The 15,968-nt window shown below is 47.0% G+C and overlaps 1 protein-coding gene across 3 annotated transcripts; it reads left to right on the top strand.

The window, feature by feature from the left end:
- The first annotated feature begins 90 nt into the window (after positions 1 to 90).
- FAM221B (family with sequence similarity 221 member B) lies at positions 91 to 14,569 on the top strand. 3 transcript variants are annotated; one of them, XM_086415840.1, is made up of 7 exons: positions 91 to 806; positions 5,316 to 5,955; positions 6,104 to 6,247; positions 13,373 to 13,483; positions 13,629 to 13,826; positions 14,018 to 14,137; positions 14,281 to 14,569. In XM_086415840.1, exons 2-7 carry the CDS (start codon positions 5,316 to 5,318, stop codon positions 14,460 to 14,462), a joined length of 1,395 nt encoding a protein of 464 aa, XP_086271966.1. In that variant the 5' UTR covers positions 91 to 806; the 3' UTR covers positions 14,463 to 14,569. The 3 variants fall into 3 exon arrangements, with proteins under 3 accessions (XP_086271966.1, XP_086271967.1, XP_086271968.1); XM_086415841.1 differs by having other exon boundaries at positions 107 to 806; positions 14,493 to 14,569; XM_086415842.1 differs by lacking the exons at positions 13,373 to 13,483; positions 13,629 to 13,826; positions 14,018 to 14,137; positions 14,281 to 14,569 and adding an exon at positions 7,544 to 8,369 and having other exon boundaries at positions 502 to 806.
- Positions 14,570 to 15,968: the final 1,399 nt, after the last annotated feature.

Below are 15,968 nucleotides of genomic sequence, written 5' to 3'. Positions count from 1 at the left end.
GACGTTGTACGACGCTCCGCCCTCCGATTAGGTCCATTGGTCCTTCTCACTAAAGCCCGCCCCCGGCCCTATTCTATTGGTCTCCTACTTGGCCCCCGCTGGGCTCGAGGACAGACTCCGCCCCAATCCCCGCTACCCGAGTCCCCGCCTTTCTCACCCCAGCCACTGAGTCCAGACACCCACATAAGGTCCTCACAACCCTCACTAACCAACTCACAGACATCTCATAGGAACCCTACAGAGACCTTCACAAACCCAGACACCCACGGACGTCCCCACAGATATCCGCAGACCCTACTCAGAGACTCTCAGAGTCTCACAAAGATCCCGCAAAAAACCACGCACAGAAATCCGGCAAAGCCCCCTTAACAGAAGTGAACCCTCTAGGTTTGTCCCTCCAGATCAACGCAGCCCCTTAGGAGACCTCACTCACCGAGGAGGTGACCAGACTGCTGTTGCCACGGTGACTACTAAACGTTCCGGTTGCCCTGGTGACGGATCCTCCACTCCGGGGCAGGGTTCCAGAGGCTTCAGTCAAGCCTCTCCCTCATTCGGCCCTGCACCGCCTCGTCCCTTTCCCTCCCCCACTTCCTCAGAACCGGCCCGAACTCCCTCACGAATTTCTGCAGGTGTCCAAGTCCCTTCCTCAAGCTGTAACTTGTAGGCAAGGGCTCAGCACACAACGCCTGCTGCCAGGGCTAGTCCACAACCAAGCGCCTTCTCTCCCTCGGGGCCAACACCTCCCCGTCCCGCTTCAGACAAGATCCTGACCTAAAGACTTGTAACAGACGAGACAAAGCCTAGAGGTATGTAGTCTCTCAAGTGGCCCTCCTCCAAATCCGCATCCCACTTCCTCCTAATACCTTCCTGTCCCTTCCCACCTGACTCCAACCCCCTCCCATCCTCTGCTTTTCATCCTTATCCTCTCCCTCCCCCACTTTTCTCCACTCAGGTCCCTCCTCCCCTTTTTTCCCTTTCTGTTCCTCCCATCCTGTGGTTATTCACTCTCAGGACCCCTTTCTCGTTTTGCTGAATGTCTGGCTACCTTCCTCTCCATCATCCTACTTCTCCCCCTACTTTCTGACACAAACTTCCTCTTTGGAAAGGCCCTGATGAGTTTAGTTCAGTTCAGTTCTGTTCAGTCCAGTTTCGTCGCTCAGTCGTGTCCGACTCTTTGCGACCCCATGAATCACAGCACGCCAGGCCTCTCTGTCCATCACCAACTCCCGTAGTTCACTCAGACTCACGTCCATCGAGTCAGTGATGCCATCCAGCCATCTCATCCTCTGCCGTCCCCTTCTCCTCCTGCCCCTAATCCCTCCCAGCATCAGGGTCTTTTCCAGTGAGTCAACTCTTCCCAGGAGGTGGCCAAAGTACTGGAGTTTCAGCTTTAGCATCATTCCTTCCAAAGAAATCCCAGGGCTGATCTCCTTCAGAATGGACTGGTTGGATCTCCTTGCAGTCCAAGGGACTCTCAAGAGTCTTCTCCAACACCACAGTTCAAAAGCATCAATTCTTCGGCACTCAGCTTTCTTCACAGTCCAACTCTGGCATCCATACATGACCACAGGAAAAACCATAGCCTTGACTAGATGGACCTTTGTTGGCAAAGTAATGTCTCTGCTTTTGAATATGCTATCTAGGTTGGACACAACTTTCCTTCGAAGGAGTAAGCGTCTTTTAATTTCATGGCTGCAGTCACCATCTGCAGTGATTTTGGAGCCCAGAAAAATAAAGTCTGTTTCCACTGTTTCCCCATCTATTTCCCATGAAGTGATGGGACCAGATGCCATGATCTTAGTTTTCTGAATGTTGAGCTTTAAGCCAACTTTTTCAGTCTCCACTTTCACTTTCATCAAGAGGCTTTTTAGTTCCTCTTCACTTTCTGCCATAAGGGTGGTGTCATCTGCATATCTGAGGTTATTGAGATTTCTCCCAGAAATCTTGATTCCAGCTTGTGTATCTTCCAGCCCAGCGTTTCTCATGATGTACTCTGCATATAAGTTAAAGAAGCAGGGTGACAATATACAGCCTTGACCTACTCCTTTTCCTATTTGGAACCAGTCTGTTGTTCCATGTCCAGTTCTAACTGTTGCTTCCTGACCTGCATATAAGGTTTTTCAAGAGGCAGGTCAGGTGGTCTGGTATTCCCATCTCTTGAAGAATTTTCCACAGTTTATTGTGATCCACACAGTCAAAGGCTTTGGCATAGTCAATAAAGCAGAAATAGATGTTTTTCTGGAACTCTCTTGCTTTTTCCATGATCCAGCAGATGTTGGCAATTTGATCTCTGGTTCCTCTGCCTTTTCTAAAACCAGCTTGAGCATCAGGAAGTTCACGGTTCACGTATTGCTGAATCCTGGCTTGGAGAATTTTAAGCATTACTTTACTAGCGTGTGAGATGAGTGCAATTGTGCAGTAGTTTGAGCATTCTTTGGCATTGCCTTTCTTTGTGATCGGAATGAAAACTGACCTTTTCCAATCCTGTGGCCACTGCTGAGTTTTCCACATTTGCTGGCATATTGAGTGCAGCACTTCCACAGCATCATCTTTCAGGATTTGAAATAGCTCAACTGGAATTCCATCACCTCCACTAGCTTTGTTCGTAGTGATGCTTTCTAAGGCCCACTTGACTTCACATTCCAGGATGTCTGGCTCTAGGTCAGTGATCACACCATCGTGATTATCTGGGTCGTGAAGATCTTTTTTGTACAGTTCTTCTGTGTATTCCTGCCACATCTTAATATCTTCTGCTTCTGTTAGGTCCATACCATTTCTGTCCTTTTTCGAGCCTATCTTTGCATGAAATGTTCCTTTGGTATCTCTGATTTTCTTGAAGAGATCTCTAGTCTTCCCCATTCTGTTGTTTTCTTCTATTTCTTTGCATTGGTTGCTGAGGAAGGCTTTCTTATCTCTTCTTGCTATTCTTTGGAACTCTGCATTCAGATGCTTATATCTTTCCTTTTCTCCTTTGCTTTTCACTTCTCTTCTTTTCACAGCTATTTGTAAGGCCTCCTCAGACAGCCATTTTGCTTTTTTGCATTTCTTTTCCATGGGGATGGTCTTGATCCCTGTCTCCTGTACAATGTCATGAACTTCAGTCCATAGTTCATCAGGCACTCTATCTATCAGATCTAGTCCCTTAAATCTATTTCTCACCTCCACTGTATAATCATAAGAGATTTGATTTAGGTCATACCTGAATGGTCTAGTGGTTTTCCCTACTTTCTTCAATTTAAGTCTGAATTTGGCAATAAGGAGTTCGTGATCTGAGCCACAGTCAGCTCCTGGTTTTGTTTTTGCTGACTTATATAGAGCTTCTCCATCTTTGGCTGCAAAGAATACAATCAATCTGATTTCGGTGTTGACCATCTGGTGATGTCCATGCGTAGAGTTTTCTCTTGTGTTGTTGGAAGAGGGTGTTTGCTATGACCAGTGCATTTTCTTGGCAAAATGCTATTAGTCTTTGCCCTGCTTCATTCCATATTCCAAGGCCAAATTTGCCTGTTACTCCTGGTGTTTCTTGACTTCCTACTTTTGCATTCCAGTCCCTTATAATGAAAAGGACATCTTTTTGGGGTATTAGTTCTAAAAGGTCTTGTAGGTCTTCATAGAACCATTCAACTTCAGCTTCTTCAGCATTACTGGTTGGGGCATAGACTTGGATTACTGTGATATTGAATGGTTTGCCTTGGAAACGAACAGAGATCATTCTGTCATTTTTGAGATTGCATCCAAGTACTGCATTTCGGACTCTCTTGTTGACCATGATGGACACTCCATTTCTTCTAAGGGATTCTTGCCTGCAGTAGTAGATATAATGGTCATCTGAGTTAAATTCACCCATTCTGATGAGTTTAAGAAATGATAAATGTAGTATTTGGGGAACATGGACCAAGGTAGAGAGCAGGAGAAGGTAAGGCTGGAATCCTTAGGCAGTGCTTCAAATGATGACAGGCCTTGAATGTCAGGGCCAAGAAATTTGGACCTAATCCTTAGGCTGAGTCATTTGATTGTTTTTAGGCAAAGGAATGCCATTTCAGAAAGGTCTCACACCTGGGTCATTAAGAAGGACTGACACCCTTTGTACCTGGGCTTCCCAGGTGGTACTAGTGGAAAAGAACCCACTTGCTGATGCAGGTAGACATGGGAGATGTGGGTTCGATCCCTGGGTTGGGAAGATCCCCTGGAGGAGGGCATGGCAACCCACTCCAGTATTCTTGTCTGAAGAATCCCATAGACAGAGGAGCCTGGCAGTCTGTAGGGTCACATAGAGTCAGACACAACTGAAGTGACTTAGCATGCATGACCCCGTTTGGACATCCTTCCAAGATAAATTAGGCACACCCCAGTCTCCACAGCATCCTGGGCTTACCCCAGCACAACACCAACTCATTTGTATTGTCATTTTGGTTAACTGGTCTCCTTTCTAGATTCTTTCAGCTGAGTCCAGTGCCTGAGTAAAAGTATTAAGATTAGGCTCTTTAAAAGCATAAGTTACATAAATCAATGAAAGAATGGACGATTAGATTAATATGCTAGGAAAGGCAGCAGAGGAGCAAGGGTATTACATAATCCAGGTAGAAAACAATGAGAATTTGAACAAAATGGGAGGGAAAGGAGAGGAGAGAATGGACTTGTGGGATATTTAGAAGATAGGAAATATAGTCTTTGGTGCCCATTCTAAGATGTGGGCTGAGAGGAAAGGAGAAGACCATGATAATTCCCAGAGTTCAGTTTTGATGACCTGTGGGACATCAATTTAGCAATGTCTAGCAGACAGTTGGGTATGACTGTGAAGTTCAGGGTCTGAGCTGGAAATATGGATTTAGGGGTCATCAACATATAATTGGAAGTAGCTGAAGCACTGAACATGAATGACATTACCAAGGGCAGGGAGGGGTCCTTGGACAAGACTAGACTGTGGTCACTGCATCCTGCACTCTTGGGAGCAAACCCCCACTTTGCCTTGGTCTTCCCAGTCTCTAGAACTTCACAGCCTGACCTCTATGATCCTAAATTACACCCAGAACCCTGCTCTCGGACTAGCCAAGATGCTATGTTCAGGATCCCTTCTCTGCTACCATCTACTGATGGGATTCTGACTGCTTCAGACTTTCAGTACGCAGTTTGGGTCTAGGCACATGGGTGAACCTCCTAGCACCAAGCCCTGGCCCAGAGCTCATCTGGCTTCCCCCAAGTCATATCTCAGGTGCATTAAAAGCTTTATCTTAATTCCATAGCCCCCTGTGAATCCTGACTTGCAGACCCTCTAATCCTAACCTAATGAAACATGTACCCTGTTCTACCGCTAGATGGAAGCAGACAAGGTCACAGAAGAGCCTCATACCACCTTGGATGCAGAAGAGAGCCTTTCTTCAAAGGACCCCTCTCCTGAGGACTCACAGGAGCCCCCTATCCCTGAAAGCCCCTTAGAGCCCGCCGTCTCTGAAACCCTGTTAGAGTCCCTTGCCTCTGAATCTCCTGTGTTGCCCTCCACTTCCCAGACCCCTTTAGACATCCACACCTCTGAAGCCCCTGTAGAGCCTTCCGCCTCTACCACCCCTTTAGAACACTCTGCCTCTGAGGTCCCTTTGGAGACCCTTACCCCTGAGACCCAGTTGGAAACCCACATCCCCAAAGTCCTAGATCAACAACTTGCTTTTCAGACTTCGTCACTAGGCCATGCCTCCCCTGATAATCCAGAGGAAGATTTCTCTGAGTCTTCCTCCAGCGAAAGCTCATGGGCAAAGAGGTCCATCCACACCTCTGAATTTGAAGGCTTTCCAAAGCACTCCCTTTCAGGCTCTCCATCCCAGGTCTACTTGGACACATCTACAAAAGTGAAGGAAGAGGAAGAAGAGGGCAAGAAAGAGATGGATGTCGCTGACAGTAATACTCACGCAGCTCAGCCTGAACACCGGCTGGGCAAGAAGGGGAAGAAAGGAGTCAGCCGTAATTGCTCCTGCTCATTCCCCTTTTCTCAGCACTGTCTTTGACCTGCCTCAGGAGGAGGAGATTGGGTTACTCTGTGACCTGGCCCCTTCTCTTAGATTTGGGGCCTCCTCACTTCGCCTTAGTTACTTAGCCTTTCCCTCCCCAGGTTACACCATCCACCCAGTGGTCCCTGCTAAACAGGCAGACCTGGTGGGTGTGGCTAAGGCAATGCACAGAGAGAAGTTTGGTACGCAAGTGAATTATCTTTTCCAATGGGAGAAGGATGCAGCCCTGAATGCCATCCAAACAGGTGAGCCCAGGCAGCCTTTCAGGGAACTGTGAGAGGCCCATGGCCATCCCTCTGTCCAACAGGATCTAGGAACCTGCTCCTTCAGTGGATAGCCCTTGTGGAAAATGGCACCACCACCTTCCTGGAATCTGGGAGGGGAGCAGATGGGTAGGCCAAAGTAGATGAGGGTGGATGCAGACAAAAAGTGAGGATATTCATATAAAGCCAAGCAGGAACAGGTGGCTGAACTAGGGCTCAGGTAACCTGCACCAAACAGATCCTAAAGCAGAGATGGCCCAGGACCCTGGACAGTTTCCAGGTGACTTGTTGCTCTAACAAGGCAAAAGGCCTTAGTCCCCTTGGTGGAAATGTATTAAAAGGCTGTCATGGGGACTTCCCTGGCAGTCCAGTGGTTAAGACTCTGCACTTCCACTGCAGGGGGTGCAGGTTTGACCCCTGACACTGATGTGGGGGAACAAGGATCCCACCACATGGTGCAGCTAAAAGTTTAAAAAAAAAAAAAAAAAAAAAGGCCGTGATCCCTGAATGCCAGACCCATGATCACCTGGAAATCCAAAGCTCTAAGTCTTCTCACCAAAGAGAGCCATGTCTTCTAGTCCCATTAACTCCAAGTCTCAGCCCAGAAGTAGTATTCTAGACGGTCCTGTTAATGGCATGCCAGGCTTCACTATGTCTGTATATAAAGGGTGTGCATGTGAACCATGTGAGCACACACCATTCTGTGTGTGAACACGTGCATCTGTGTCACTGAACTTCACGTCTGTAGGAATTCGGTAAGAAGGTCACCTGACCTGTTATGAGGATTCTGGGATTTCTCAACTGAATTCAATAGGTATCACTGCATTTGGGGGAAGGGGGTTTATTTCCCTATTGATTGGAATAGAGTTATGTTCTAACCATAAGAGATGTTATCATGCAAATGAGACTGTGTGATCATGGAAATGAATGTATTGTGCAGTCAAAATGGCATCCCCTATAATGTCTCCTCCCCAGTCCTCGTCCAATTATAACAGGAAGAGGGTTTGGAATCAAGGCAGAGTAGAAGGCCCTACTCTGGAATGCACAGCCCACTCTATATTGTCCCACATTAAGGGGATTATAGAGTCTGAGGTATAATTGCCATTCCTCTAGCTCAAACTTTAGTCTTCTTCATCTGAAAGATGAGCAATGACTCCGACAACAGTGCTTGAACTTGATTCTCCCAGGCCCTCAGGCCAGGCCTTGATCTATGGGGCACTGCACAATTGCACTCATCTCACACGCTAGTAAAGTAATGCTCAAAATTCTCCAAGCCAGGCTTCAGCAATATGTGAACCGTGAACCTCCAGGTGTTCAAGCTGGTTTTAGAAAAGGCAGAGGAACCAGAGATCAAATTGCCAACATCTGCTGGATCATGGAAAAAGCAAGAGAGTTCCAGAAAAACGTCTATTTCTGCTTTATTGACTATGCCAAAGCCTTTGTCTATGTGGATCACAATAAACTGTGGAAAATTCTGAAAGAGATGGGAATACCAGACCACCTGACCTGCCTCTTGAGAAACCTATTTGCAGGTCAGGAAGCAACAGTTAGAACTGGACATGGAACAACAGACTGGTTCCAAGTAGGAAAAGGAGTACGTCAAGGCTGTATATTGTCACTGTGCTTATTTAACTTATATGCAGAGTACATAATGAGAAACACTGGGCTGGAAGAAGCACAAGCTGGAATCAAGATTTCTGGGAGAAATCTCAATAACCTCAGATATGCAGATGACACCACCCTCATGGCAGAAAGTGAAGAGGAACTAAAAAGCCTCTTGATGAAAGTGAAAGAGGAGAGTGAAAAAGTTGGCTTAAAGCTCAACATTCAGAAAACGAAGATCATGGCATCTGGTCCCATCACTTCATGGAAAATAGATGGGGAAACAGTGGAAATAGTGGCAGACTTTATTATTTTGGGCTCCAAAATCATGGCAGATGGTGACTGCCGTGATTTTAAATTAAAAGACGCTTTAATAAATTAATTTCATTTAATTAAATGAAATTAAAAGACGCTTACTCCTTGGAAGGAAAGTTATGTCCAACCTAGATAGCATATTGAAAAGCAGAGACATCACTTTGCCAATAAAGGTCCGTCTAGTCAAGGCTATGGTTTGTCCAGTGGTCATGTATGATCATGGATGGTTACGGATGTGAGAGTTGGACTGTGAAGAAAGCTGAGCGCCGAAGAATTGATGCTTTTGAACTGTGGTATTGGAGAAGACTCTCGAGAGTCCCTTGGACTGCAAGGAGATCCAACCAGTCCATTCTAAAGGAGATTGGTCCTGGGTGTTCATTGGAAGGACTGATGCTAAAGCTGAAACTCCAATACTTTGGCCACCTCATGTGAAGAGTTGACTTATTGGAAAAGACTCTGATGCTGGGAGGGATTGGGGACAGGAGGAGAAGGGGACGACAGAGGATGAGATGGCTGGATGGCATCACCGACTCAACAAACGTGAGTTTGAGTGAACTCTAGGAGTTGGTGATGGACAGGAAGGCCTGGCGTGCTGCGGTTCATGGAGTCGCAAAGAGTTGGACACGACTGAGCGACTGAGCTGAACTGAACCCTTGTTCAACTCTGCACCTCACCTGTTCATGCACTGGATCCTGCTATTCTAAACAGAGTTCAGAATTCCTCCAGTGGAATGCCAGCCTCCACCCAACCTCATTGTGACTCGGTCTAAACTCTGCCCCCTTTCAACCAAGCTTCCCTGGTGTGATGGGGCACTAATACAACGGGCTGGCGGTGTAAGTCAGAAGCATCAAAGCCAAAAGCCACATCTGGACAGGCTTCAGATGCTAAGAGACCATGGGTAAGACAAGAAAACCTAGTTTGACAGGCACAGAATTGTGGATTGTGGTCCTGGCCAGAGTCAAAGAGCAGAGGACACTTGACTCTTTCTCATTCTCCTTATGGAACTTCAGGGTTTTACCTGAAATACTGGGTCTCTCTTCCCTCCTAAAGGAATTTGCTCAATCGCTTTTTCAGTCAAGCTTCTATGTTCTCAGAGCACCTGTTTTGTACCAGGTCCTGTGTGAGGACTCAAAACAGCAATGAAAAGACTGACCCTGCCTTAGAGGAACTCACAGTCGAAGGAGAATACAAGTGAACAGTCCACTAGAAGGCACTGTGCTGTGACAAGGGTAGCACAAGAGTCATGGAAGGCAGGAGGAGAGGGACTCCTAGACAGAAGGGGAAATCAGGGACAACTTTTTGATGGAGATGGCAGTTCACTGGAGCTTTTAAATAGGATTAAGAGTCCTAGAGCTGAAGGCCCCACTCCTGGGGGGTTGAGGGGGAGACCCAGGATTGTTGACTTCAAGTTGGGATACTCTCAGCTCTCACAGAGGATGAGAAAACCTGAGTGGGAAAGGCTCTGGATCTCCTCCCACATTTACTCAGCACCACCCTTGCCTTGTGGTAAGACTAATTGTGAAGCCAGACCGTTTTTCATCTCAAGGGCAGCAGCCTCTGGCCAGTGCCTGCTCTCAGGGATACAGCTTAGGCTCTTCTTCCTTCCCATGCCTCCTTTCTTAGCCTCACAAGCCTCTATTTTTGCTGTTCACCCCACTCATGACTTCTGGCCTCCCCTTTTCTCCTGAACCTTGGAGAACCATAGGCAGCCCTTCTCAGGTTCACAGAGGGCATTAGTTCAGTAACCTCAGGAATGTAGAAGGGACATATGACAGTGCCAGCCTGAAGAAGTGAGGGAAGCCCGCCTCCTTCCTTGTGGCACTGGGGCTGCCCCACCTCCTCCTCTTCAGGTCCCTTCACCACCATGCTCCTTAGGAGCCAATCTCCACCACCTACTCTGCACCTGGCCCATCATCTTCCTTTGCCCTCACCTTAGACACTTCAAGGAAACCAAGCAAAGGTGGGCTCTAGCGTAGGGAGGGGAGATGAGAATCCCACAGTCACAGAGAACACAGCAAGATACATGTGCATCATCACACAGAAGCTCATTTATAATAATCTTCCTGCTCAGAAATGAAGGCTGTCTTCAGTCACCTCTGACAGGCTGACACAGGTGGAGTGGATCCTCGGGTGGGACAGGCTCTGAAGACACTCGTAGGGTGATGAGAAAACCTTGAACAAAAAGTCTAAAGGGGCAGGGAGGAGGATGTGTGGGTGGTGATAGAGACACATGGAGGGAGAGGTAAGAACACTTTGGGGGGAGCTTAGGCTATTTTTCCCTGTTCAGATCAGATCAGTCGCTCAGTCGTGTCCGACTTTTTGCGACCCCATGAATCACAGCACGCCAGGCCTCCCGGAGTTCACTCAGACTCATGTCAATCGAGCCAGTGATGCCATCCAGCCATCTCATCCTCTGTTGTCCCCTTCTCCTCTTGCCCCCAATCCCTCCCAGCATCAGAGTCTTTTCCAATGAGTCAACTCTTCGCAGGAGGTGGCCAAAGTACTGGAGTTTCAGCTTTAGCATCATTCCTTCCAAAGAAATCCCAAGGCTGATCTCCTTCAGAACGGACTGGTTGGATCTCCTTGCAGTCCAAGGGACTCTCAAGAGTCTTCTCCAACACCACAGTTCAAAAGCATCAATTCTTCGGCACTCAGCTTTCTTCACAGTCCAACTCTCACATCCATACATGACCACTGGAAAAACCATAGCCTTGACTAGACGAACCTTTGTTGACAAAGTAATGTCTCTGCTTTTGAATATGCTATCTAGGTTGGTCATAACTTTCCTTCCAAGGAGTAAGTAAGTGTCTTTTAATTTCATGGCTGCAATCACCATCTGCAGTGATTTTGGAGCCCAAAAAAATAAAGTCTGACACTGTTTCCACTGTTTCCCCATCTATTTCCCATGAAGTGATGGGACCAGATGCCATGATCTTCATTTTCTGAATGTTGAGCTTTAAGCCAACTTTTTCACTCTCCACTTTCACCTTCATCAAGAGGCTTTTTAGTTCCTCTTCACTTTCTGCCATAAGGGTGGTGTCATCTGCACATCTGAGGTTATTGATATTTCTCCTGGCAATCTTGATTCCAGCTTGTGTTTCTCCAAGCCCAGCGTTTCTCATGATGTACTCTGCATATAAGTTAAAGAAGCACAGTGACAATATACAGCCTTGATGTACTCCTTTTCCTATTTGGAACCAGTCTGTTGTTCCATGTCTAGTTCTAACTGTTGCTTCCTGACATGCATACAAATTTATCAAGAGGCAGATCAGGTGGTCTGATATTCCCATCTCTTGAAGAATTTTGAACAGTTTATTGTGATCCACACAGTCAAAGGCTTTGGCATAGTCAATAAAACAGAAATAGATGTTTTTCTGGAACTCTCTTGCTTTTTCCATGATCCAGCAGATGTTGGCAATTTGATCTCTGGTTCCTCTACCTTTTCTAAAACCAGCTTGAATATCTGGAAGTTCACAGTTCACATATTGCTGAAGCCTGGCTTGGAGAATTTTAAGCATTACTTTTCTAGCGTGTGAGGTGACTGCAACTGTGCAGTGGTTTGAGCATTCTTTGGCATTGCCTTTCTTTGGGATTGGGATGAAAACTGACCTTTTCCAGTCCTGTGGCCACTGCTGAGTTTTCCAAATTTGCTGGCATATTGAGTGCAGCACTTTCACAGCATCATCTTTCAGGATTTGAAATACTTCAACTTTAATTCCATCACCTCCACTAACTTTGTTCATAGTGATGCTTTCTAAGGCCCACTTGCCTTCACATTCCAGGATGTCTGGCTCTAGGTCAGTGATCACACCATCGTGATTATCTGGGTTGTGAAGATCTTTTTTTGTACAGTTCTTCTGTGTATTCTTGCCATCTCTTCTTAATATCTTCTGCTTCTATTAGGTCCATACCATTTCTGTCCTTTATCAAGCCTATCTTTGCATGAAATGTTCCTTTGATATCTCTGATTTTCTTGAAGAGATCTCTAGTCTTTCCCATTCTGTTGTTTTCCTGTATTTCTTTGCATTGACTGGTGATAGAAACAAGGTCCAATGCTATAAAGAGCAATATTGCATAGGAACCTGGAATGTCAGGTCCATGAATTAAGGCAAATTGGAAGTGGTCAAACAAGAGATGGCAAGAGTGAATGTCGACATTCTAGGAATCAGCGAACTGAAATGGACTGGAATGGGTGAATTTAACTCAGATGACCATTATATCTACTACTGCGGGCAGGAATCCCTCAGAAGAAATGGAGTAGCCATCATGGTCAACAAAAGAGTCCGAAATGCAGTACTTGGATGCAATCTCAAAAACGACAGAATGATCTCTGTTCGTTTCCAATGCAAACCATTCAATATCACAGTAATCCAAGCCTATGCCCCAACCAGTAATGCTGAAGAAGCTGAAGTTGAATGGTTCTATGAAGACCTACAAGACCTTTTAGAACTAACACCCAAAAAAGATGTCCTTTTCATTATAGGGGACTGGAATGCAAAAGTAGGAAGTCAAGAAACACCTAAAGTAACAGGCAAATTTGGCCTTGGAATACGGAATGAAGCAAAGGCTAATAGCGTTTTGCCCAGAAAATGCACTGGTCATAACAAACACCCTCTTCCAACAACAAAGAGAAGACTCTACACATGGACATCACCAGATGGTCAACACCGAAATCAGATTGATTATATTCTTTGCAGCCAAAGATGGAGAAGCTTTCTTTGCAGCCAAAGATGGAGAAGCTCTATACAGTCAGCAAAAACAAGACCAGGAGCTGACTGTGGCTCAGACCATGAACTCCTTATTGCCAAATTCAGACTTAAATTGAAGAAAGTAGGGGAAACCACTAGACCATTCAGGTATGACCTAAATCAAATCCCTTATGATTATACAGTGGAAGTGAGAAATAAATTTAAGGGCCTAGATCTGATAGATAGAGTGCCTGATGAGCTATGGAATGAGGTTCATGACATTGTACAGGAGACAGGGATCAAGACCATCCCCATGGAAAAGAAATGCAAAAAAGCAAAATGGCTGTCTGGGGAGGCCTTACAAATAGCTGTGAAAAGAAGAGAAGCGAAAAGCAAAGGAGAAAAGGAAAGATATAAACATCTGAATGCAGAGTTCCAAAGAATAGCAAGAAGAGATTTTTCCTTGTTACTTTCCCTTATTACTCAATCCCTCCATACCCAGGTCTCTATATTGGCTGGCGCTGCCCCCATTATCTATGGGACTGTTTCCGAATTGGGGATGAGTCCAAGTGCTTTTGTGGACACTTGCTGAGAGAGCACCAGATCATCTCAGGTGTGAAGGGTAACTGTCTTCTGTTGTGTGTTGAGATGTGTGAGAGCGTGTGTGTGTGTGTGTGTGTGTGTGTGTATTGGTTTTGGGGAGACGTTGACATGGGAAGACCAAGCCCTGTCAAGTGCTGGTCTAACCCTCTTCACAGACATATCCGTGCCCTGCAACATGGGCCAGTGCCGCTGCCTCATGTTCTGCTTCATCCCATCACGCCCAGAGGAGGTGGGTGAGTTCTGGCTCAAGAGACGGGCCACTTTTGACCCCAGGTCTTGGAGGGCCCAATGTCGCTGCAAACACAGCCATGAAGACCACACAGCTACTGGGTCCCATTCCTGCAGGGTCAAAGGTACCTTCTTAAGCAAGGGGAGTGCAAGGGTGGGCATGGGTTGGGATAGGCTGCAAGTAGTTTGGGGATGCAGATGGGGAGCTGGGAGGAGAGACTTGGGCATGCAGTTGGTGAGGAAGATGTGAGGATGTGGTCAGCCCCTAGGGAAGCCCGAATTCCCTGCACTCTCCTTGGCTGCCCCCTTGCCTTAGGTTGTTGCTGCAGCTGCTTTGAGTCTAATTTCCTCTGTGCGGCCTGTGACCGGCGCTGGGAGGAACATGAGACTTTCTTTGAGACTGAGGAGACCCGGCGGCGAGGAGGGAGGCCACACGGTGAGAGGGCAACCTGGGCTCAGGGCCCACTCAAGGGTCTATAATCAGCCAAGCTGAAGGCACTCCTGCCCTAAGCCATCCCACCCAGGACTACTTTGCCCCTCCTTCCTGCAGCCCACACCCACACTGATTTATACCCCCAGGAGCAGACTATGTGCCTTTTGCAGAGATGCCTACCCTCCAAGAAGCCATCATCAACCACTCTGACTTCGAGGCCCTCCAGAAGCAGGGGCTCTCTGGCCATCCCAGCTCTTACCCTAGTCCCCCAGGGCTCCCTAGCCCACGCGATGTCCAGCCTGGCCCTCCATCTAAGCCCCGGATCTGACCCTTTCACCTCTGCTCTTCCCTTCTCCAGGGACAGACACTGTCGACACCTGGCGCAGGCCTCTGTGAGCCTGGCCCAGATCAGCAATAAAGAGAAAACCACTGGAATCTGACTGACTCTGTATGAGGCAGAGAGAGCCCAGCCTGGGGCAGACACCCTAGGACCTTGGAGTTAGCACCTCCAGGGGGGCAAGAGACAGGGTAGATCCAACCATCTGCCTCCACCGCACGTGCATTCAAAAGGCTATTTCTGGCATCAGGAAGAGAGAATGGCTTCAAGGGAGGGATTTCAAGAAGGAGCACTGATGTCAGATATAGCTGGGGGCTCCAGGAAGATAAAGACTGAAAGTGTCCATCAGATCTGCAATTAGAAAGTCTTTGGTGACTTCAGAAAGTGCAGTTTCGGTGGTGCAGTGGAAAGCGGAACCAAACAACAGTAAGTGTGAAGGCATTTCTGTAAGAAGCTTAGATGAAAAGAGCAGGGAAGAAGTCAGACAATATCTACAGGGGGATGTGGAATCAAGAAAGCAATTTTTAGTTAGGAAAAAAGCATTCTTTTTAGTTAGGAGAGACCAGTAGAGAAAAAGACCTTGAAGGATACAGTAGAAAAAGAGAAATGCCTAGGGAAGACAGATCCCAAAGACAGAAGGAGAGGATGAGGTAAAAGGCAGAGGTGAAGGGATTCAGTCTGGACAGGAGAAACACCACTTCTGGGGACCAGGAAGAAGAAAGAAAGGATGGGGCCCTCACTGAGTTGCAGGGAGTAGAATACTGTGAACGCTCCCCTGGGAACGTAGGAGACAAGGTCAGTTTCTGGTGGAGGAGGAAGGGGATAAGAGTGGGGGGTGGGCGGGTAGGAGACAGGAAGAGGGATAAAGGCTTGGGAAGGTTAAAGAAAGGAACTGGAGAAAACCCTGATGGGTGGGTAATTGAGGATTCAGGTATAGTTGGAAGCTGGAACCAAGTCAGAGGAGCAGAGAAGCAAAATATTTAGATTAATGGGCGGTGATGGGAAGTGTCAGGGAGGAAGAAAATAAGCCAAAAGAAGGCTTGAGGATGTGGAGGGAGCTGACCACACAAATAAGAAAAAAAAGTAAAGCCAGGATGCAATCAACAGATTTTTTAAAAAAGGAACAGAAGTCTCTAATGAGGCCCAGTAGCAGATGCAGTGGTAGGGATCAAAGTACAGGAGACAGTGGCCAGAACCCAGAGTGTTGCAGCTTTCAGAGAGCAGCTACAAGTGATCACAAGCACCTGGAGCAGAGAATCCAGGGGCCGGGGGCCAGAATGGGTGAATGTGTGGGAGTGACTAGGAAGCCCATACATGATTCTAACGGAGAATAGCAGGTTCTGACAGTAATGGGCTCTATGATCTTAGGCCAGTCACTTTCCCTCCCAGAGCCTCTGTTTCTGGGTCTATAAAATAGGATGGACCTATGTGCTACCTGTGTCTTTAAGAACCCAAAGAAATAACCAGTTTCAAAGTGTTTTGTACTCACCTACCAGT

Source organism: Bos grunniens, chromosome 8 (assembly GCF_055505025.1).
Source record: "Bos grunniens cultivar Pamir isolate PY7600 chromosome 8, Bosgru_T2T1.0, whole genome shotgun sequence".
Classification (NCBI taxonomy): domain Eukaryota; kingdom Metazoa; phylum Chordata; class Mammalia; order Artiodactyla; family Bovidae; genus Bos; species Bos grunniens.
The sequence above is the reverse complement of the archived record's forward strand: the minus strand, read 5'-3'. Positions and strand labels throughout refer to the sequence as shown.